At 42.4% G+C, this 22,074-nt stretch overlaps 1 protein-coding gene and 2 long non-coding RNA genes across 3 annotated transcripts; 1 reads left to right on the top strand and 2 right to left on the bottom strand.

The window, feature by feature from the left end:
* Window positions 1-2,661: 2,661 nt before the first annotated feature.
* Window positions 2,662-5,930, bottom strand: LOC117866397 (uncharacterized). The gene is made up of 2 exons (XR_011899046.1): window positions 3,048-5,930; window positions 2,662-2,976 (listed from the first exon to the last, which is right to left on the bottom strand). It is a non-coding gene; the product is annotated as an uncharacterized lncRNA (long non-coding RNA).
* A 4,157-nt stretch (window positions 5,931-10,087) lies between these two features.
* LOC140223622 (uncharacterized) lies at window positions 10,088-11,772 on the bottom strand. The gene is made up of 2 exons (XR_011898990.1): window positions 11,102-11,772; window positions 10,088-10,966 (listed from the first exon to the last, which is right to left on the bottom strand). It is a non-coding gene; the product is annotated as an uncharacterized lncRNA (long non-coding RNA).
* A 6,064-nt stretch (window positions 11,773-17,836) lies between these two features.
* Window positions 17,837-22,064, top strand: LOC117833478 (agamous-like MADS-box protein AGL65). The gene is made up of 11 exons (XM_034712984.2): window positions 17,837-18,630; window positions 19,056-19,115; window positions 19,199-19,217; window positions 19,311-19,375; window positions 19,471-19,486; window positions 19,585-19,646; window positions 19,894-19,990; window positions 20,155-20,205; window positions 20,328-20,458; window positions 20,579-20,990; window positions 21,564-22,064. The coding sequence occupies exons 1-11, from the start codon at window positions 18,446-18,448 to the stop codon at window positions 21,573-21,575; spliced, it is 1,110 nt and encodes a 369-aa protein (XP_034568875.1). The 5' UTR covers window positions 17,837-18,445; the 3' UTR covers window positions 21,576-22,064.
* The last annotated feature ends 10 nt before the right edge of the window (window positions 22,065-22,074 follow it).

Raw genomic sequence — 22,074 nt, forward strand, 5'->3', positions numbered from 1 at the left:
GGTGAATCTAGTTGATAGCACTAATCACCATGCCTCCATGATATGTTGCATTGGCCTGCTTCAGTTCTTTATGTGTAATTAGCAAAGACCACATTTTCGTGGATCCATACGCCAGTGGTTTCTAGATAGTTTTCGGCCCCTAGATCAGGCTGTCCTCCTGCCTATATTGTCAAACTTGTTCAGGAACCTGTGGATGGCTGCTTAATTCTACTGATTCTTGAGTAAATTAAGTGTCCCAGAATGAAGACAAGCTATTCTCTCTTCTTCTTCTTCTTTTTTGCAACCTAGCCCTAAGCTCAAAGAAATGTCTTGTCTGAATGCTACTAACTCACATGATCAAACAATTAATCAGAAAAATAATCAAATTTAGATAACTAGTCCATCAACCCGTGCTTACCGCACGGGCTAATATTTTTAAAAGCTATTATATTTAAAAATTATTTAGAAATTAAACTCCTAGCTAATAATCAAAATTGTTTAATTACTACTCTCTTAGTTTTCAATATTTCAAGATATTATATAGATATCTTTGTCCACTTGTGATTAATTTTTAATTAATAATTACTCTATGCACTTTTTCATCCATATTCATACTTTTTCCATTTTGTATCACACCTCCAATCCTCCATACATTGTGTTTAGCATACAAATCAATATTTTTCATCGATTCCTCACATACTTGTATAAATGGTCTAAATGGTGGCACTCATCATGTGTATATACTTTAACTTAGTATTTTTATATTAATAATAACATAAATAGGTAGTTTAGAATCATATATTAGTTTACTTTTTGACATTTCTGTATGATGCACATGAAGATAATTAGATTAAGATTTAGGTGTTTACTTTAGGTTATTTTTAATAACGACATTCGTGGGTAACATAGATAAAATTTTAGAATGACATTTTAAGTTATGCTTTATAATGATGTGTATTAGTAAATTGGATGAATATTATGTGGTTACTTTAGATTATTTTTTATAATAGTTGAGCTCGATAATTTAGATATAGGTTTTTATTTTAGAATGACATTTTAAGTTATGCTTTATAATGATGTGTATTAGTAAATTGGATGAATATTATGGGGTTACTTTAGATTATTTTTATTAACAGTTGAGCTCGATAATTTAGATATAGGTTTTAGATTATTTTTTATAATAGTTGAGCTCGATAATTTAGATATAGGTTTAGAGCTCATTTTTGAATATTTTCACAATGGCAGTGGTGGGTAACTTTTTAGAAAATATAATAGATCAATAGCTATGATTATTAGAGTTTACAGAATTGGTGTTTGATATTTTTTAATTGTTATGAGAATTTGTCTCTTTTTTCTAGCTTGTCTCGTGGGAACTAATGCGGAGTCTCCAATGAAAAAAAATAAGACTACATTGCTACAAAACTATTACCATAAGCTACCTCTCGTTTGTTAAATATTCAAACACAATACTTATGTAGATATATACATAATATCTTCATCCAATTGTGATAGATTTTAGTTAATAATTACTCTACAATATTTTCATCCATATTTATAATCTTTAACTTTTCACTTTGCATCGCAGGTATGCGCTTGAATTTGTTTAGTGAACCCTAATTTTAAGATACAATTTTAGCATAGAAATTTATATTCTCATCACTTTATATCCTTATAAATGGTAACACACATCATACGTAAAGACCTTAATTATTATATCGTATACCAATAGTGTAAGATATAGATGATTTAGAATCATATATTGCTATATATTTTTAATTAATGTTATTTGATTAAAGCGTAGGGTTACCTCATGTTATTTTTAACAATGACATGTGTGGGTATTATAGATGCAAATTTAAGGGGTTAAATTAAGTAATAGTGGTAGGCAATTCAGTTGCAAATTAGGGGGTTATTTTAAATATTGTTTATAATAGCATAAGTGGGTAAATTTGATGAAGATTAAGGGGTTACTTTAGTTTATTTTATATAATGGCAGAGGTGGGTAATTTATATATAGATTTAGGGGGTTACTTTAGGCTATTTTCATAATGGCATAGGTGGGTAATTTTTTTAAAAACATAATAGATCCAATGGCTATGATGATTTGAATCTGTCGATTGATGGTCGGATGTTTTGCTTTTTTGTGAGAATTTCTAGGATTTCTCTCTTTTTCTAGAGTGTCCACCTAGGAATCCTAGGTGGCTTCACCTGGAGGCTTCAAAAGGAGCCTCCAATTAGTAATAGTAAGATAGGATTGCCATTTAAGTGTGGTCATAAAATAAATAAGTCATACGTCGTACTCAAGAATAAGTGAGGTTTTGAGCTGAACTATATGCCATTTAGTAGGACAAGTTGGTGGATGGGAACAGCCAAGATGACTATATTTTGAGCAGTAAGTCAACAATTAAAACGATTGAGTAATGGAGATGTGGTTTCAGACTTTCAAGAAACAAAAAAAAAATTCAACGAACTATTAATCTGTCTCCACTTGATTTCAAGGAATAATATCTGCCGCTATAACCCGCAATAGCTATTTGAGCTAGGGTATCGCTATCGAGAGCAATATATATGTGCTTGGCCACCTCACAGAGTATGTACTCAGGCATGGCACACACCTTGGAGAGAAGTGTCTTGGGATATCACAAATTAAACAAAGGGCCAGAGATAGAGGCAACAGATAAGTATGAATTTCTGATAGATTAGACACACCTAATGATCGATAATTAAACTTTTCTTTGTGTCTAGCAAACCAGCACTGTACGTATTAGACAGGAAATAGTACGTGTATGGTACGGTTCCCACAACCGATCAGCATCAAAGATTTTTTTTTCAATTCACTGTAATTTCAGAACTGAGAAGAAGAAGCATGCTCCCAGCACTAGCATCAATCCTCCGGACAGACATCTTTTACCCTAGCGCGTTCATCAGCTTGTGCTGGCACACTGCACCGAACGCCAGCCTCCAGCTTCGGCCTTCTTGTTGGCTCCCTCTTTGGCACTGCAATTTGCAAGACTGTTGGATCCCTTTTGTATCTATTTTTACCTATAAAATGGAATGAGGTAGCAGACCTCTAAGGTTGAAGAAGGAGGATGGTCTCCCCTTCTCCTTGAGCTGCACTGACTTCATTTACGTTTGCTGCATATCCCGTTTATGCATAAGGTTCATGTTCCCATATCGATCGATCGGGGCTAGCTAGTACAAACATATATACACTCAAAGACACTAATAGTCCTTGATCTTAATGAAATTAATGTGTTGTGATATTATAACGACATTATTGATCAAACTGCATATAGCTCTATTGATCAAACAATATGTACTGTACCACTTGAGATTTCTTGCACTATCTTCTGCACAAAGTTGGAATTCACCAGTACGTGTGAGTACTACATTTGCAAATATAATCACCAAGGCTACTGATGCGACTGGAGTCTTAATTGGTCCATAACTAAACATCAAGACATGATGCACACACATGATTCTGGGAGTTCAGATGTCAGGTGGGACTGGCTCAAGTTTAAAGCAGACACATCATGGGCTCAAACCATGGTGCTGGCACTTACTGGCTAGTAAGATATATATTTACTTTATTTTTATTTTTTTTCTCGAGTAGCACGTACTGATTCCATGGATGGCCTCTACATGTACCCTATAAGTGTATACCCTAATGTCCCATGTTGATCAGGGCTAGTATAGGAACACAGATGCAGGAGACAGGAAGACCACCACTGGCACTAGGTACGAGAGGCACCAGGAACCACTTTTGCTTCCGAGGAACCCCAAAACGGATAGCATAGAGATAACTGAGATTACCGCTGCTGGATCGATGAGGACACGGTTGGCATCGAGGACACCCAAACTTCGCCTTGGTGCCATATCCATACCCAAACTTCCCAGCTGACTGGAGCTCAGGAGCGAGTACGAGGCTACGAGCTGGTCATCGTGTGAGCACAATGGCGGTGGACCTCGTCGGCCAGGGTTGCACTAAGATAACTCGAATTAAGGTGCAGGTTTTGTTTTTCTCCTTCTCTTTCTCCTTGCATTATTGCTTCTTAAATAAAATGCACTGTAAGCTTGCATATTTAGTGAATCTGCTGGATGGGTATCAGCGGTTGATCGGTGAGTTTGAAGAGATGTTCAAAACGTACAGGACCTTAGCTCTAAAGAGCAATGAATTGAAGGTAGCTTTGACTAATGATGTGCGTACACAATGGAAGTCGGCCATGCGACACATGTTAGAAAAGCAGTAAAGTCAGAATTGTGAGGTTGGTTTGGAAGTTCCTTGTCATTTTGCTGGCTATATTAATGCTGAAAGTTTGAATATTTCTTTGATTTTGTGCATATATATAATAACACTGAAAATGCAACAGTTGAATAATACGAATAATGTAGCTGTGTGGTTGAAGGACCGAAGGGGCGACCAGAGGGAGGGTGAATGGGAGCCTATAAAAATTCTCAACGAAAACAAGGCCTATATCCCAAACGCAACCCCAAAGCACACGGTGCGTTCAATCATCAAGATGACGCAAGTCAACTCGTGACTGGCTCACCCTAGGAACGATAAGAGGCACACAAATCATAGCGGAAATAAGACATAAAATGATTCTAACAAGTTTGCTCAAAACACGATTAACCAAGATCACTACTAGCTAATCACTCAACTAAGCAAGCAAGAGAAAAAGATTAATCTAAAGTGCTAGGCATGATTAGCAAATGAGACAACAAAATAATTAACCACTAGACTTGATTAGCAAAAGATATATCATGTAAAGTAGCTAAACAAGTAGTGATTAACTAACTGCCATAGAAGATTAATTTAAGGAACTAAGCATGATTAGCAAGTGATAAAACACATTAAGTACTCAAGCAAGTGAACAAGTATTAATTGACTAAGTGTTAGGATTAACAGAGGATTAGAAAAGCTAATTTAACACCGAACAACCATGGACTAGAACAGTGCTATCAGCCATGTGAAAGAACTAATCATGATTACTCGAATCATTGATCACTGTAGCTAGAAAGCAACTCTTCATGGCACGAAGGCACTACCTGCTACTTGCGCTGCTTGCCTGCTCGTTGCTTGGCCTGTCGCCGTGCTTGTGGCCTGGTCTGGCCCACGACGCATCAGCTACTCCTGGATCGCAAGCTCCAGACGGCCTGCTAGCGATCAGCACCTGGGGCAGCCTGCCAACTCGCTGGGCTGCCGGCCTGCGAAGGTTGCTGGGCCACTGCTTGCTTCCACCGGCCCGCGTGCCGCTCGCTGTGAACGGCCTGGCAACAAGTGAAGCGCTGCTCCGTCACCTGCGCACACAAACAGAAGGATACGAAGAACAGAGAACGAACAGCCAAGAACACAAAGAACGCCGGCCACACTTCAATCCAAAATTCCTTCCTTGATACTCCATGATTCGAAACGAAACTTGAGACAAGGATACAATACCCCAAGGGCAAATAGATCCATGAGACAACTCTCAAAAAGCTCAAGTATTCATTGCAAATCTTGAAGAAAATCAAAACCCTAACTCAAGAACACGATTTGGGAAAATTCAAAATTCAAGCCGGATTCGTGAGGGATTTGAAGGGGGATCATATCAAAAATGCTCCCTAAGGTCCTAGCAACATTTCCCTTCAACCAAACTCACGAGATTCGGGCTCAAACAAGATGAACGAAAGTTCCCCAAAAATAGCTCCGAAAATAGAGAAAAAGAAAAACGCTCGGGAATCAAAGATTTAGCACAATTTGAGACAACAAACAACACTAAATCACGAGAACATCTTCTATACAAGATGAGGACTAGCCTCCTCCCCTCATCCACCCACTAAAGATAAAGAAATTAAGAGAAAAGAGTAATCACTCTCTAATTTCCCTCTCTCTTCTCACTTTAAGCACATGACTAGCCTCTAAGCAAATAGATAATGAGTTGCTAAACAAAGAGGTGCTGAAATAACCAGCCCCCCATCCCTATTTATAGTCCAGGACAAAAGACTATACTACCCCTACAGCTACAACTAAGATAACTACCCACGCAGGGGCATTTTAGTCCAAGTTTTTATCCGCGCATCGGACGGACACGCCGCCTTCACGACTTTGCTTCGCCTCGACGCAAGCTTCGCGATGACGCCACGTGCCCTCCTTCTCGAAGCTCCGGCCGCACCAGGCTCGCCCCCGGTTTTGAGGCCCAAACCGGAAAACCTGCCTGCGCAGTGGTTTTGAGGTCCAAACCACCCAAACCGTCCATTGACGCGTGTCCGGCCTCCGCCAAGCCTCCCGCTTGACTCGACCGACGCTGTCTCCATCATGTCATGCCCTCTCGCCATTCCGTGCACCATGTGGACCGCCCATGACTTCGCCCGGACTTCTCGGGTCCATCGGTCCAAGCCCACTCGCGTTCATCCTTCACCGCCCTTGGTCCATCGGCATGAACCTTTCGCTTGACCTTCACCGCACGCCGTCGACCGCCACGTCGCATCCTACATCTGCACATCACAAGCCAAAAGCAACATCAAACCAACACAACGTTGTCAATCACTCATCATCCAAGGGTGACCACCATTGATCCTCAGTGGTCCTTTTTGGAAATTCTGGCTATTTAATTTTTGCACAGTTATTTATTGATCTTCACTGTAAATTGTTGAATGTATTCAAGGTATGTTGTGGAAAACTGACAAGCAGTTTGCATGGCATGAATTGTGTTCAAGAAATCCATCATTTCATAACAAATATGGATGTGTGTGAGTGATATTCTCATTTGCGTACCCTCCATGCCTGAGGAGAAAGCTTGCTGTGGTTCATATATAGTAGATGAGCTATCTTGGGCACTTATTGCAATCCTTTCCGTCAGAACAACCTGACATTAAAGGTAGCGACGGATTCACCCAAATATTGTAACTCTAAGATTAAAGTGAAGTTGAACTAAGGACCGGCAGACATAGCACATTGTTGGGTTACGAGGTAGGCTACACTAGCGCAAATCAAAATTTCTACCGCGTAAAACCAGGAAGAACTGCCGTATAAGGATCACGGGATTACCACTCGACGCACTACTGGTGCGGAAGATGTAGATATGCGTCGATGTAGTGAAGACGATCAACGTAGTCGTACGTAGTCGATCAACGTAGTCGTACGTAGTCGATCACGTCAACGTCCAGCAGCTCCTCAGCAGCTCCTCCACGTGCAGCAAGATCGCCTCCCGTGTCGCGGCTCGTCGTCGGCTCGTCGTGGCTCGTCGTGGCTCGGCGTGGCTCGTCCGAGTGCTGCAGGCGCAACACCTCCAAGGTATCCACACGTGCAGGGAGGAAGCGTCGCAAGCCGGACTGCTAGATCCGCGAGTTGCAATAGGCGAGAGCGTGGAGGCGCGGCAGATGTGTTTCGCCAAAAAGGTGTAAACCCTAGGGCGCCCCCACCCCTCTATTTATAGAGGTTCCTGACGGGCCTCTGGGTCCGAGGCCCATTAGTACTTCTAAACCTAATCCAACTCGGATCAGATCCGAATTGGGCTTCCAACCCCTTAAGTGTGTGACCCTATGGGTTCAGATACGTATAGACATGGCCCGAGTACTCCTACTCGGCCTAATAGTCGGTAGCGGCCTCTAGCAAGACGTGCCAACTCCTATACGCACACGGAGATCATATCAGACGAACCATCACAACATAATATACATGCTATTCCTTTTGCCTCACGATATTTGGTCTAGCTTCAAGCCGACCGCTCTTTCTCGATCCTGTGATTCGGAATCCCTTTGTAGGTTAACTCTTAACCGTACGTAGCATGGTCATGCGTTTTCGGATCCGATCACTCGAGGGGCCCAGAGATATCACTCTCAATCAGAGAGGGGCAAATCCAATCTTGATTGACCATGTCTCATAGCATGCTTCTTGACAAACCCGAAAGCTACCTTTATAACTACCCTGTTACGGCGTAGCGTTTGATAGCCCCTAAGTAGGTCGATCCACATCTTGAATACATGCGACAATCTCAAGTCTAAGGACAAAACGTATATGTTGTTTAAAGAGAGAACTACTTCTCGTGTTGGGTCAGTCCTAGCACATGTCTCCACATGTGTCCATATTATTAGTTCAACATCTCCATATCCATGACTTGTGAAACATAGTCATCAACTAATACATGTGCTAGTCTAATATTCATGTGTGTCCTCACATGAACTCCGACTAGGGACAACTTTAGAATAACCATACAAGTAAAGAGTTTCACATACAATTCACATAATTGCAAATCAATTCAAGTAGCCTTTAATGGATATTCAATGAACACAATATACAAATCATGGATACAAATGGAATATCATCATCTCTATGATTGCCTCTAGGGCATACCTCCAACACACATAGTACTGGCTACTAACTGTGGGCAAGCAACACTAAACGGTGCCCCTTACTGACGTCTTATCTTGCAAGCCTTCAGATGCTAGTAGTGTTCTGCCAAGATCATCCACCATCACTGTCCTGAGGTTTGACGGCATTTTGTTCTCCCGGTGTGGTAGCATACATTCTGCTTGGCTACCAGGTAGCAGGACAGCACAAGGGAGGCCGACGCCAACGCAATAGCCAGCGCAGCATGCCACCATTTTTCAGAGAAACTGACCATGTTGTACACGAAGAAACGTATATATAGTACAGCACAAGAGTCACCAAGGCTGATACCTTCACATCACAAACAAAGCAAATGAATACGTCACAGTACTATAATAGATTAGGTTAGGTGAATTTGGACCTGAAGCAAGCCATCTCGTAATAAGTAACAATTTCAAGCGGATAAAAAGTTTCAGGTTTGGAGCTTCAGGACTGGTGGTGCTCCTCCATCAAAGCGGTCAGGAAGGAAAAGAGACGCGCAACAGCAGCAGTTCTCATCTATACGGCATGGAATGTATGGAAAGAGCACAACAGGAAGATTTTTGAGGGTGTCCAGTGCTCTGTGTTACAAGTTTTCTTCCTCATCAAAGAAGAAATTCGCTTACGGTAAAAGGCCTGTGGAGCGCCAGAGTGTTGAATAGGGAGAGAATAGTGCAATCCGGTGTCATGAGCATTGAGTTTAACTTCCATTATGTAACCTTAATATTGTAAACAGACCGATCTCTTTCCTCCTTGTATGAAATGGAAGTGCTCCTGCCCCTTTACGTTTCAAAAAAAAAGTTTCAGGTTTCAGGTAACACAAGCGATCATCATGAAGCCATGAGATTTTCAGGACAAGGTTAAAATTGTTGATTTTAGACACAGGGTTTTTTTATTAGTTGGTACAATATTAACTGGAACAATGCGCTTCTTGTAGTTAAGTTTTCAGTTGATATGTTAGTTTCAACACTAAGCTCTAAAATATTTGATCAGATAAATCATGTGCTTCCCACGTAACTTTCAAATCCATACCTAACTTTAGATCCAGATACAAAGATCGGATTTTTCCGTCCATCACCTAAAATTAATAATTATTTAAAATTCATAAAATTCTGTAGAACCCGAAACGAAGATGTTACTGCATCAAGTACGAAACTACCAATGTTGCGTTGGAGCCTTTGAGCCAGCAATTGAAATTCATGAAAAGCAATGGCGAATAGGGATACTTTGGACGATGAACAAAGAAGCAATATCAGAAGAGGATCGGACCACAGGAAGAAGAGCGATGGATCGGAGGTGCTCACAGTGTGCGAGTTCGAAGAACAACCCTGCTCCTTCGACTTCTTCTTGGCTTTGGCCGTGGCCTTGTTGGCGTTCTGGCCGCCGGACTCCAAAATGACTTCGGGCAGCCCATTACGGGCCTATCGCGAGGAAGCGGTGGGCCTACGTGGGACGATAAGGGACCAAGCCTAGCATTGTGGGAAAGAGTTGGCCCGTTTTCTTAATTGTGTTCATCTTATTCAATAAATTTTTATAACAATTTTGCAAATATTTTAGAAACATTTTTATTTAACTTGATAATTTCAAATTATACACCTTAAACATTTTTAAAATGGTCCACTCAGTAAAAGAAGATTCTAGTTCTAGCTTTGTATAAGAAAAATATTCCAATGTAAGCAAAAGATGTCCTAGTCTTACGTGAAAAATGTTCGAGCTTCAAGATAAAATATTCAAGCCTTATAGGAAAAATTTTCCAGCTTCAAAAGAAATTTCTCCACCTTTATAAGAAAACGAAGCACGATGCGATATAGCCAAGTTCATTGTGACGTATAGCTTTGGTCTCGGAATCAATCGGTGTCATAAAACTACCTAGCCCCAAGCATTTTGCCTCCACACTCTATTCCCCTACCACACCACCTCTTTCCACTCATCTTGTTCTCTCCATCCATTGTCACCTCTCACATTGGAGATCAACTTCACCATGCCACTAAAATCTTTACTTGCGGTCTCACTGGTCTGTAGCGGCAATGGTGGTTTGCTTTTCAATTATGTTTCATGTCCTACTCTTTCGCCTCCATATTCTCAAACAAAATTTTGAATCACAATGATAGGTCATCGTACTAGACAAAAGCCTAGCAAAGGGAGTGGCTCAGCACCGAAGACTTGCAGCGAGGCTTTGTACGTCTCGTAGACTTCAGCGAATTTCCCCTTTAACAAAGCTTCGGCTTCATTGATGAGCTTTGTCTTCTCCTCCAGTTCCGGACCCATTGCTTCGATGATTCGCTCTAATTCACTGATAGTCCGAGCATTCTTCTCTGCACCGACGCGAAGTTTCTCAATAGACTTGGCATCCTCCTCCAAGCGTTCCTTCAGCTTCGCGTTCTCCTCTTCGAGGCTCTCTCTTTTGTCATCTAATTTTTCGTATTTTTCCCCAAGTTCTCACGTTGTCTTCGCCAGGAGATCATTATTTTCTTTTAGAAGAGAGTTCGACGCTTTGAGCTCCACGTGAATGTTCTCCAAGATCTCGTTTTGCTTCTCAAGAGAAGCAACCTTAACTTTCAGCTCAAACACCTCCGCGAGTGCAGCCTTTTCCCGCGATTCCATCCTCTCCTTAGCAACGGCAGATGCAAAAGCAACCTGCAAAAGAGGAAGAATTACTCAAAGAAACGAAGCCTCCCAGTGAAGAGCTTGAAGAAACATGGAGAAGCGCAATCAAAGTTGCGGCGAAGCCAATAAAATGAGTCGAGTAAATCAACATTGAAGGAAACAAACCTTCTTTTCTAGGCCAACATTCAGCTTCGTGAGCGCGTCGTCATCCAAGCTCCGTACCAATTTCTGTAAAGCAAGCCTAGCAAAACTCACCCTCATAATCGGCCAACTTCTCAATGGCCTCGGCTTCGACCACTGTCTTCCTTCCGCCAACTCCGCTAGCCCCAACCCTCCCACTTTCCTCAGTAACTAAAGCACCGGTCTCGCCGCCAGGCAATCCCCTCGCAGCATCTGCGCCATGACCACCTTCCTTCGCATCAGACCCCCAAGCCAGTGACAAGTTGTAGGGGTTATAAACCTCACCTTCGCCAGGCACATGGGCTGCTAGAATTTCCTTCCTGAACCCGGTCCCCAGTGCCTTGTTCATCTCTTTCAATCTCGATGGCAGCTCGGAGCCTGCAGCATAGCGTTTAACCTTTAACCTCACATGGGTCTCATCACACGGCTCACCAGGACCACCCATCGTCCTTTCCAGATCGCTCAGAAACCCTCGCGAAGCCCCGTCATACCTAAAAAAGAGAAGTTTAGGCAACCGAACCTCCACATGCGTACCTGACTTTGTCGCTTCCGAGGGAGGCCCCCTTGAACCCTCTGAAGGTGCACCGGCTAGCCTTTCCTTGTCCTTCGCCAGCTCTGCCATAAGCTTCTCCTTCTCGGTAAGTGGCCTCTGCGTAATCTCAGCAGTGCTCACGACATTATCGAGCGCCTTTGCAGTAGGCTTTGTTGGAGCGTCATCCAGAAGAGCACGCACGAACCGAGGCTTGTGGCCGGATTTTTTAACCTTTGTAGCGGCAGCAGCTCCTGCCTCGGTAGGCTCGGCGATCGCGCGAGGTGCCCGCACGGCAATAGGAGCAACCAGCTTCAGTGCACAGCCACTGCTGAAGCCCGGCCCGACCGCCGCCCCCAGGAGCTGCAACTACGTTTGTTGTCGAGTTGGCAGCTATCGCATATTTCACCACCGATTGTATATAGTTCGAAGCTTCCGGCGGATTCGGTGGCTCGTTTCTTGAGATTATTTCATTGACAAATCGGCTGGTTAAGCTTGTGCGTCACTACTACAAGAAAAGATTTGTAGTGCAGGGTAAAATGTGAAGTCAGTATTCTTTGTTCGGTTCTATGTGTTTTGATATTGGAAGTCCGGGGTCTTTGTTTAGAGGGTATAAGTCCACGGTCCTTGTGTGTGGTGAGGAGCCGCCAAGATCAGAACATCGCGTATAGAGCATCACCGATCGTGCGGAGTTTAATGATGATTAAAATAATTCCATTCACACACTGAACAGGACATGCATATTTGGCCCATCCAATGCGCAGCTTTACGCATGTAACGCGAATGCAGGTTACCGCTGAACAGGATGGGTGGGTCGACAAGGTGCAGTTGGCCTAAGCGCGTCTATGGATCAGGCAATTGCATGCTTGCAGTGCCGGACACGATCGATCGATGTGTCCCCAACCTCATGGGTGTCGCACGACGAGACATTAATCATCTATCTGCCGTTCGCTGATGGATTATCGTTGCATATATATGCGTCAACCAAGGACAACAAGTAGCTAAAAAAAAGGGAACACGCTTAGAACGAGGGAATCACTAACCACTAATGAAATGAGCACGGCGCCTACAAAAGGCCATGATATTGAAGCATCTACCCAAGCAACAATCACTACTCTACCACCAGCATTAAGCTACAGGCAGAACAAGTTAACGAAGCAGCTAGCCTGGCGTATCCATGGCGCCCAAGTCCGCGGCGGCTCTGGTCCTGCTGGCGGCGATGATCGCCGGCCTGGCGCCGCCGCTGCAAGCCGGCCCGATGTCGATGGGCTCCACCTGGTCGACAAAGTATATTGCTCCGGCGACCTTGTGATGAAGAATGCGCGCTTTTGCTTCTACATGCGGCGGCCGACCCATGGCAAGAAAAGGTTGCCGCTCCGTATTGCTGCGGACATCTTCTGGTGGATGTTATCTTCGGCGGCAAGGGCAAGCGATGCACCTGCGGGTTCCGGGCGGCCGCCAAAAAGATGAGTATTGATGTCGACCGGATGTGCCATACCACCGCCGGATCCAAGCTGAAGGAGTTCTGCACGGGGCCAGCCCATGGTATATGATTGATCGACCAAGGCGTTCTCTCTCTCTCTCTCTCTGGGCCTTGTTTCTGCTTTACTGGTAATTTCGTGTCTGAATGGTTCAGTTTCCCAATTCGTCCATTTGCTCGCTCGCTCCTCGCTTGTGTTTTTTCTTTCTCTGCTTGTGCTGTACATGGTTTGAATCAAAACTTGTAATAGCGCTTTATCTACGCCAAATTCTGTAGAACCCGAAAGGAAGATGTTACTGCATCAAGTACGAAACTACCAATGTTGTGTTGGAGCCTTTGAGCGACCAATTGAAATTCATGAAAAGCAATGACGAATAGGGATACTTTGGACGATGAACAAAGAAGCAATATCAGAATTCAGAAGAGGATCGGAACACAGGAAGAAGATCAGCGATGGGATCGGATCGGAGGTGCTCACAGCGTGCGAGTTCGAAAATGTTCCAGCTTCAAGAGAAATTGCTCCACCTTTATAAGAAAAAGAAGCACGATGCGCATAGCCAAGTTCATTGTGACGTATAGTTTTGGTCTCAGCATCAATCGGTGAGCTGTCACAAAACAACCTAGCCCAAAGCATTTTGCCTCCACACTCTATTCCCCTACCACACCACCTCTTTCCATTCATCTTGTTCTCTCCATCCATTGTCGCCTCTCACATTAGAGATCAATTTCACCATGCCCTTAAAATAGGTACTTGCGGTCTCACTGGTCTGCAGCGGCAATGGTGGTCTGCTTTTCAATTATGTTTCATGTCCTACTCCTTCGCCTCCATATTCCTAAACAAAATTTTGAATCACAATGATAGGTCATCGGACTAAAGAGTTTGGGGGTTTAGTGGTTAGTGACAATAAAAGTGAATGACATCTTGAATGATCGCTCTTGGCAATGTGTGATTGTAAACCGCCCAAGGGGCTGCCGCCAACATGTGTGCCACCAAGCAATAGGCTGCCTTGGTGTGATCCCTTAATCTATTAATGGTGATGGGGCAAGCCTAACACTAAGGGGCTGTTTGGATTTTGCCCACAGCAGCCCACCTTTCCATCAGCGAACCAATTATTTGGCGACCGATATGCCCGCCCGCGATTCACCCACGCGTAGGCGTGGAAAACAATTGCATCGTGGGTGTGGGATGTTGGCACGCCAACGACGGGCATCAAACCAAACGCATTGAGATTTTCCAGTCAACGACCAAAATATTGGTAGGTCTATCGTTGGTATCAAACCAAATGTCCCCTAAGTATGCATGGTTCCTCGTACACCAATGAACATGGCAATTTTTTTTCTCACCTTTCCTTGCCAATCCTGCACATGGTTCCTGCAGTAACGAACAAAGGCATGCTAGCGTTGTGGCCAACATGCAACACCAAAATGGCAAAACTACACAATGGTTACCCTAGATGAATGTATACTAAGGAATACAAGAAACTCTACTACTTGGAGGAAGGCAATGGTTAAGAGATACAGACGATAATTGGAACATGCATTTTTTATAGACGATCGAGGGATATTCTGCTAAAGTTAGAGGGCAAGAAATCTTCATGGGCTGATCGGCTGAGCAATGTGTTGTGGATCCCTTATGCATCAAAATATCATAAAAGTGATAGCAAGGGCACTAGAATATCACAAAAATCATGAGACTTTGTTGGCGGTGTTGTAGAAGGAAACATCAAAGGAGGCATGGGAGTGCATCAAGACAATGTACCAAGGTGCTCAGCGTGTAAAGGATGCTCGTGTCCAAACTCTTAGAGAAGAGCTGGATGGATTGAGGATGAAAAGTACCGATTCAATTGACAACTTCGCAATGAAAGTAAACTCGATCCTGAGCATGATTCGTGGATTGGGTGACAAAATTGAGGACTCATATTTGGTAAAAAAAAATCTGAGAGCTGCTACAAACAAGTTTTTGCAGATTGTTGCTTCCATCGAGCAATTCGGTGACTTGATGACCAAGACCGCTGAAGAAGTTTTTGGGAGACTCCAGGAAAGGCTATGTTGTAGTGATCATGATGAGGTGTTGAGCATGTATTGCTCAGCAAAGTCCAGTGGAAGGCTATGGATGAGAGGGATAATGATGAGTGTTTGCTACTAACCCGAGTGCAATGGAGGTCTAGGGAACAAACGGTGGCAAGAATCGAAAGCTCGACAAGGCTAAAGTAAGGTGCTAGAAATGTAACAACTATAGGCACTTTCAATGGGAGTGTGATGAGTCGAAGAAGGAGAAGAAGGCATTGTTCATGGCTACGGATGAAGACCACACGGCACTACTTTGAAGACCTCAAGATTAAGGGGGTATTTTGTCATATGTGGAATGAAGGAGAGAAGAAAAGGTTAGGCTATTGCGGCCTTGAAAGTCTTTGTGTTCTTGTTTTCTCGTATGTTAGATCTTGGTGAAAAACCTACAGTAGGGGCGTTCTATGACTTGTCTCAACGTGCTTAGGGCAAAAGCATGTGAGATGGTTGCCCATATCAGTGTAGAGGTGTAGTTGGCTTGCCGAGGCATGAAAGAACAAGATCTGACGGATACGTTATGGCTTGGATAGATTGGCCATGTAGTGGGAGCCGGTAGATATTTTCCTATTCTGCATAATGGAGGGATGAGAGGTGATACAGACAAGCATTTTGGGAGCTAGGCTTGACCGAAATCAAAGCCCACACTACAACAAAAATCTCACGTAGAGATACTTTTGTATAGATATTTTATGATTTGTCCTTATAAATATGTCATAATATATGGTAAAAACACTTTTTGTGGCACTTTAGAAAGTGTCACACGTATCGAGACACCACTTAGGCATTTTCAACTATAGAGATATTTCTGAAGTCATTTTGTAAAATATCAATGTAGATAATTAGGGACATCTTTGAGATATTTTAAATTTTGACCTTAACCCCATAAAGACATAGCTTGAGTCATTTACTTTAATATCTTGAGACATTATTTAGACTGTTGAGGCACTATAATGAACTACTCATAAGAATTATACTAAGTAAATATGCAACAATTGCTTTGAGGTTGAGTATTATGCAATATAGTATGAGGTCTTGAGTTTGAAAACCCATCACTCAATAATTAAAATATTTTTAAATATATTTCTAGTCCACATAGAGGATAGAGATATAATGTAATGCCATTACAAGTTGTCTAATCGAAAATCTAAGGACACTTAGGCTGTAGTAGCACCTTTATGATATATTGAAAAATGACTCTATGACTGTGTAGAGATAATAAAAAAAATATTTAAAAGACAAAAAAAGTGTCTCTACATGTGATTTGTATTGTAGTTTTGGTTCATCTTAGGCTGAAAATTTGTGTCCACGGCTATCCCATTGGCGTTGTTGAGCTGAGTTTTCAGGTTGGACTTTTTTATAGAAAAATAAATGAAATTAATTGTTTGTATGGGCTCAGGTCGGGCCAATTTTCTTTGAACTTGGTTTTCGCTAACCACGTCCGATCCTACAGCTAGTGTTAGTGGGCCAAAGTGCGAGCCGGAGTATATGTCGTATGCTTGATTAGCAAAGAGTCGTATAACCAAGGAAGTCCATATTGAGCCCGCTGGTGCCAGACCGAAGTGATAGCAAAATATGCACAGCTAACCCCTCAGGAAATGGCTAAAAGGTAGTTTATGTCCTGTTGTTCTTGTAAGCATGTGAAGTTCATGAGTATTATGCAATATAGTAAATATACAACAATTGCTTTGAGTTTGAGTATTATTCAATATATGATGAGGTCTTGAGTTTGAAGACCCATCACTCAATTATTCAAATATTTTAAAATATATTTTTAGTACACGCAGAGTATAAAGATATAATGTAATGCCATTAGAAGTTGTCTTATAGAAAATATAAGGACACTTAGAAAAGTGTCTCTTTATTCAAAGAGATATTGGCTGTAGTAGCACATTTATGACATATTAAAAATGACTCTATGAATGTGTAGAGATAATAAAAAAATTCTTGAAAAGACAAAATAGTGTCTCTACATGTGAATTTGTGTCTATGAAAGTCCGTATTGAGCCTGTTGGTGATCAAAGTCCAATCCCGAGTATATGTCATATGGTTGATTAGGAAAGAGTCATACAACCAAGGAAGTTCGTATTGAGCCTGCTGGTGCCGGACAGCTAGATACGGATCCCGTTCTACGATCTCGACTTCGGCGGCGGTCATGCTTCTTCATGCCATGCTTCTTCGAAGGTTATGTTTGGTCAACATCATCACCTATTGATCGATCTATTCTTGCAAAGCAATCTTTTAATTTGTGTTAGCATTGGATCTCTATTTTGTACTATCTGGAAACTATGAGCTAGTGCATATGAATGTCACGGAACGATCTCATTTTTAAGGGCAAACTTGCTGGTTGTGGTTGAAAAAGATATTTGCTCTGATTTTTATACAAGGAAAAAAACAATGTCAAACACTGAAATAGATCAGTTTTCTCACTTTGTTGATGATTTTTCTTTATTTCTTTCTTTGTTTCACAAACCTATTTCTTATACACTTTTATTTGTCATTTAATATAATATATAATCAGTCCCTTTCATTTCCTATTTCTTGATATTTTATATACCGACAGCGTAATATCTCTCAGCACTTCCCCTACAGCCATGCCGAGTCCTAGAATTTGGCCTTCTCCCTGTCGCCTAGCGTGATAGTTGTTGCAGACGCGAACAACTTTTTATCCTTGTTGTTGCACCGTGCTGGCAACACTATCGTTTCCTATAAAAAGGCCACGTGGAAAAAAGAAAATAAAACAGAAAATAATCAAAGGAAATGTACACTGTGAACCCTTCCCATTAGGTTGGTTAGTTTGCCCGCGTTTGCTGAGTTGCTGAACCTCCTCCCGCGCGTTTCTCTCTCTGCCTTCCTCTCCCTCCACGCGCAGCCGCTCTCTCGTCCCCCTCCTCCTCCCTCTTCTCTCTCCTCATCCCCTTCTCTCCCGCCCCGGCCCGATCGACCCCAAGAACTGCCATTTCGCCCTCCTCCTCCTCTCCGCATTCACAAGGTTCCTCGGGCTCGATCGATCAGCTCCTCCTCCTCCTCCTCCTCCTCGCCATCAAATAAAATTTCACCGATCCCACGAGCTAGCTAGCCTCGCAGAAGAAAAAAGAACAGCTAGGTTATATGTTTCACGGATCGATTCTGTTGAGCTCCTGCGATTCGATTGCTTGGTGCAGCTGGATTCATTCAGAAATTCGATCGCTGAGGAGGGCAGACGGCGTCGTAATTGGTGATCGTCTTGACGAGGCGGAGGTCGTGATCTTCGGCGATGGGGAGGGTCAAACTGAAAATCAAAAAGCTGGAGAACAGCAGCGGGAGGCAGGTCACGTATTCGAAACGGCGGTCGGGCATCCTCAAGAAGGCCAAGGAGCTGTCCATCTTGTGCGACATCCATCTTCTCCTCCTCATGTTCTCGCCCTCAGAGAAGCCGACCATATGCATCGGCGAGAAGAGGTACCCAATTTCTGACCTGTTGATTGATGCTAATTTTGTTCTTGGTTTCAGGAGGCATGCTCATATTAAACAGCATGCATGCATAATAGATTTTCCTGCAAAAGTCCTATGAACATGGCTTACTTTTTTGTACTGAATTTAAAATTTGGGTTGGTTAACTTTTGTGATCGAACCATGATCAAACCGTAAGAAGAATTGATCTATATGTGTGTGTCTTTTCCTGTTTTCAATTCTTTCCATGCTGTTGAGGGTTTTTTTTTGAAGCACCGTTTCCATTTTACGAATTTTTTCATAGTTCTGTTCTGATAATCCTTACATGAGTAGTTGGAATTTTTTTCGGTAGGGAAATAGAAACTTAAATAGCATTTCGAATTATTAATCATGCTTGCATGTTTAGCTTTGATACCTTGTTCTATTATTTGCAGTAGCATTGAGGAAGTGATAGCAAAATATGCACAGTTAACCCCTCAGGAAAGGGCTAAAAGGTAGTTTGTGTCCTCTTGATCTTATAAGCATATGCGGTTCATGGGAATATACTAATTGGGAATCATTTCCTTGCGCTGAACAGGAAATTGGAGAGCTTAGAAGTAAGCTGTCTCAACAAATAGATTTGTCCACACAGTTATTTTACCATAACACTTTTTCAGAATGACCTCATGATCTGCTTTGCTGTTCAAAAGGCCCTAAAGAAGACTTTCAAGAAGCTAGACCATGACGTAAATATTCAGGACTTCTTAGGCTCTGGGTAATTATGCCAATTTAGATATAGAAATCTCATGGCAACAGAGATGCCTAATTGCTAAGACTGTCACTGACGCTCTGTTTCTTAATCCATTGCAGGGGTCAGACAGTCGAGGTACAGTATAATGAATCAACAACTAGGACGAGCAAGTTCCGTAATTTCTTTCTTCTTTCTTCCTGTTTCTAATTTTGTTGGATTCAACAATTTGACAGGAGTTATCAAGCCATCTCGGTTCATTGCAATGTCAAATGGCAGAGGTTCAAAAGCGTGTCAGGTGAATAGCATTAACCCACTTAAGCAGCATCATAAATTCTGTTCACTATTCGATAAATGCAATGAGAATACATATCTCCTGAAATCTTCCCATTCAGTGCTCGCTGTAATTTTGCTTTCATGACACGTGATCCTGTAAAGGGGGCTCTTTACGTGTACTGTATTTATGATAAAATTATTGTAGCCTATCATAAAAATAATGGGCAAAAAATGAGAGAAGTGTAACAGCAGGGCGATTTGTTCTTCAGTTATTGGTGTGATCCTGAGAAGGTTGAGAATATCGATCATATAAGAGGAATGGAGCAATCTCTTAAAGACTCTCTTAATCGCATCCGAATCCATAAGGTAGACATCCCTAACCTTCTAGTTAACTTCTTAATTTTGCTTTCAATGTATGATATCTGAAGTATAAATGTCAAGTCAGGTGTTGCCATTGAAAGTACAAATTTCAGTGTTGTCAATGTTGTCACTCAATAATTCTAACTTCTGCATCAATTTGGGCCTCTCAGGAGAACTTTGCAAAGCAACACCTGATCGGCCTGCACTGTGCTGCTGCTCAGGTAACAAGATTCAGCTTCAGACCTACAATGTCGGCCGGAATACAAGAGGTTTTTCAGGCACATATCAGAGCTTTTTCAGGTTCAGATATCTGATATAGATGTTACTGCCTACAATTTTTCAGTTCCAGACGGACATGCAGTTGCCTCTAGGACTGACCGGCGATCCGGGCCCTTCGTCGTGGTTCCCAAACGCCGGTGCTGATGGGCAGCAAACGATGATGCTATCGGACGACTCCAGCCTGCTTCATCAGAGGTGAGCTCAGGCCCAAATATGTGCATTGCTCTGAAACATGAAATTCTCTCATGAACTGAACTGTTCTAACTGAAGAAACTTATCTTCTGTTAACTGACGAGCAAACTGTTCTTGACACAGGGACATTGGTTGCTCGACGAGCACGTCGCTGCAGAGCTACCCGGGCTACTTCAGCATGAGCAAGCAATCAACAGACACCGGTGGCGGCAGCGAGCATGGACAGCCGGCAGTGCACCAGCAGCCACCGGACTTCGGCCAGGCCGAGTGCCTGACGTCCCTGCAGCTGGGTGCACCGTTCCCGTACACGCCCTTTGACACAAGCCTCTTCAACGAAAGGATGTTCAGGCCGGATGCCATGGAGCTGCACGACGGCAGTGCAGGCATCGATTTCGGCGGCGGACACTTTGACATGTCCAGGTCCGGTGACGAGGCAAGCTTCCAAAACTGGGCATCAGCAGCATGCGGCGCATCCGTGTTCGACCACCATCAGCAGCAGCAGCATCACCAGCAGCAACAGCCATCATCTGCACAAGTGAGTTCCATGTCCGAGGTCACGCAAGTGGCCGTACATAAGAACAAACACCACTTTTTCAAGATTATTCTTACTTTCATTACAACTAATAACAAGTTATTGATTTCAATGATTACATGGGAATTTTTCTATTTACCTTGCCAACTCTGTCATACTGTTAGGTAATCTCGCTTTCCTTTTTAACTAACAACACAATGGTTAATTTACTCAATGGCTTATCAAGCCTCTTGCTGTGAATTATTTTGCAAGAAACAACACCAGTGACCTGCTCTTTTCCAAGAATCATGCAATGGAATTATACAGCCGAAAGTGATCCTTTTCTCCTGCATTGGATCTATAAGTTTTAGCCACTCGTCCAGGACAATGACTGAATCTTTGCTTACCATCTTACCTCTATCAAACTGTTAAGTAATTTCTTTTTCTTTTATAATTAACAACATCGTAGTTAGAATTAGATTGACGTAATGTCTTATCAAACTGTTAAGTAATTTCTTTTTCTTCTCTATTTGATCTATCAATTTTAGCCACTTGTTTAGGACCATGACTGAATCTCTGACAATCATATTCCTGCAGCAACAACTCTAGGACCTACCTCGTTTGATCAGGCCGTTGTTAAGCAAGATCCCTCTCAGCTCCAGCAAGTCGTAATCTGATAATCATATGGCGTCACCGGAGACAATTTTGCTCCCTGAAAGGCGCTATCATACTCATATCATTAAATTAATCAGCAGGGCGAAATGTGCTGGAAATATTGTTGTATAGGGAAATTGTCGATGTAAAATATACATTGATTGTAGCCAATTCTTTCTTGTAAGTATGATGAGATCATCTATCATGTAATCTACGGTATAGCCTGCCATAAAAGAATTGGGCACTTAGTTTCCATGCATTCATTCTTTGTGTAAAACCAAAAAAAATAATGGGCTAAAAAAGAATAGGACACAAGAAGAAGTGTATTTTCTGGTGGGGCATCATGTAACAATAATCTATTGCTGGATGTACAAGTTCTGGTCGAGGCAAATTTGGATGCACATTTATTCTTAATTTAAAGCCACTTAGTTCCTCCCAAGTCAATCAAGTTTTT

This window comes from Setaria viridis, chromosome 8 (genome assembly GCF_005286985.2).
Source record: "Setaria viridis chromosome 8, Setaria_viridis_v4.0, whole genome shotgun sequence".
In the NCBI taxonomy this organism is placed as follows: Eukaryota; Viridiplantae; Streptophyta; class Magnoliopsida; order Poales; family Poaceae; genus Setaria; species Setaria viridis.

Coding starts and splice junctions, on each gene's coding strand:
- LOC117833478 (XM_034712984.2), top strand. CDS start 18,446: ATGGGGAGGGTCAAACTGAAAATCAAAAAGCTGGAGAACAGCAGCGGG. Junction 19,647..19,893: donor GAGGTTCAAAAGCGTGTCAG/GTGAATAGCATT, acceptor TTTGTTCTTCAG/TTATTGGTGTGATCCTGAGA. Junction 20,206..20,327: donor TGCACTGTGCTGCTGCTCAG/GTAACAAGATTC, acceptor ACAATTTTTCAG/TTCCAGACGGACATGCAGTT.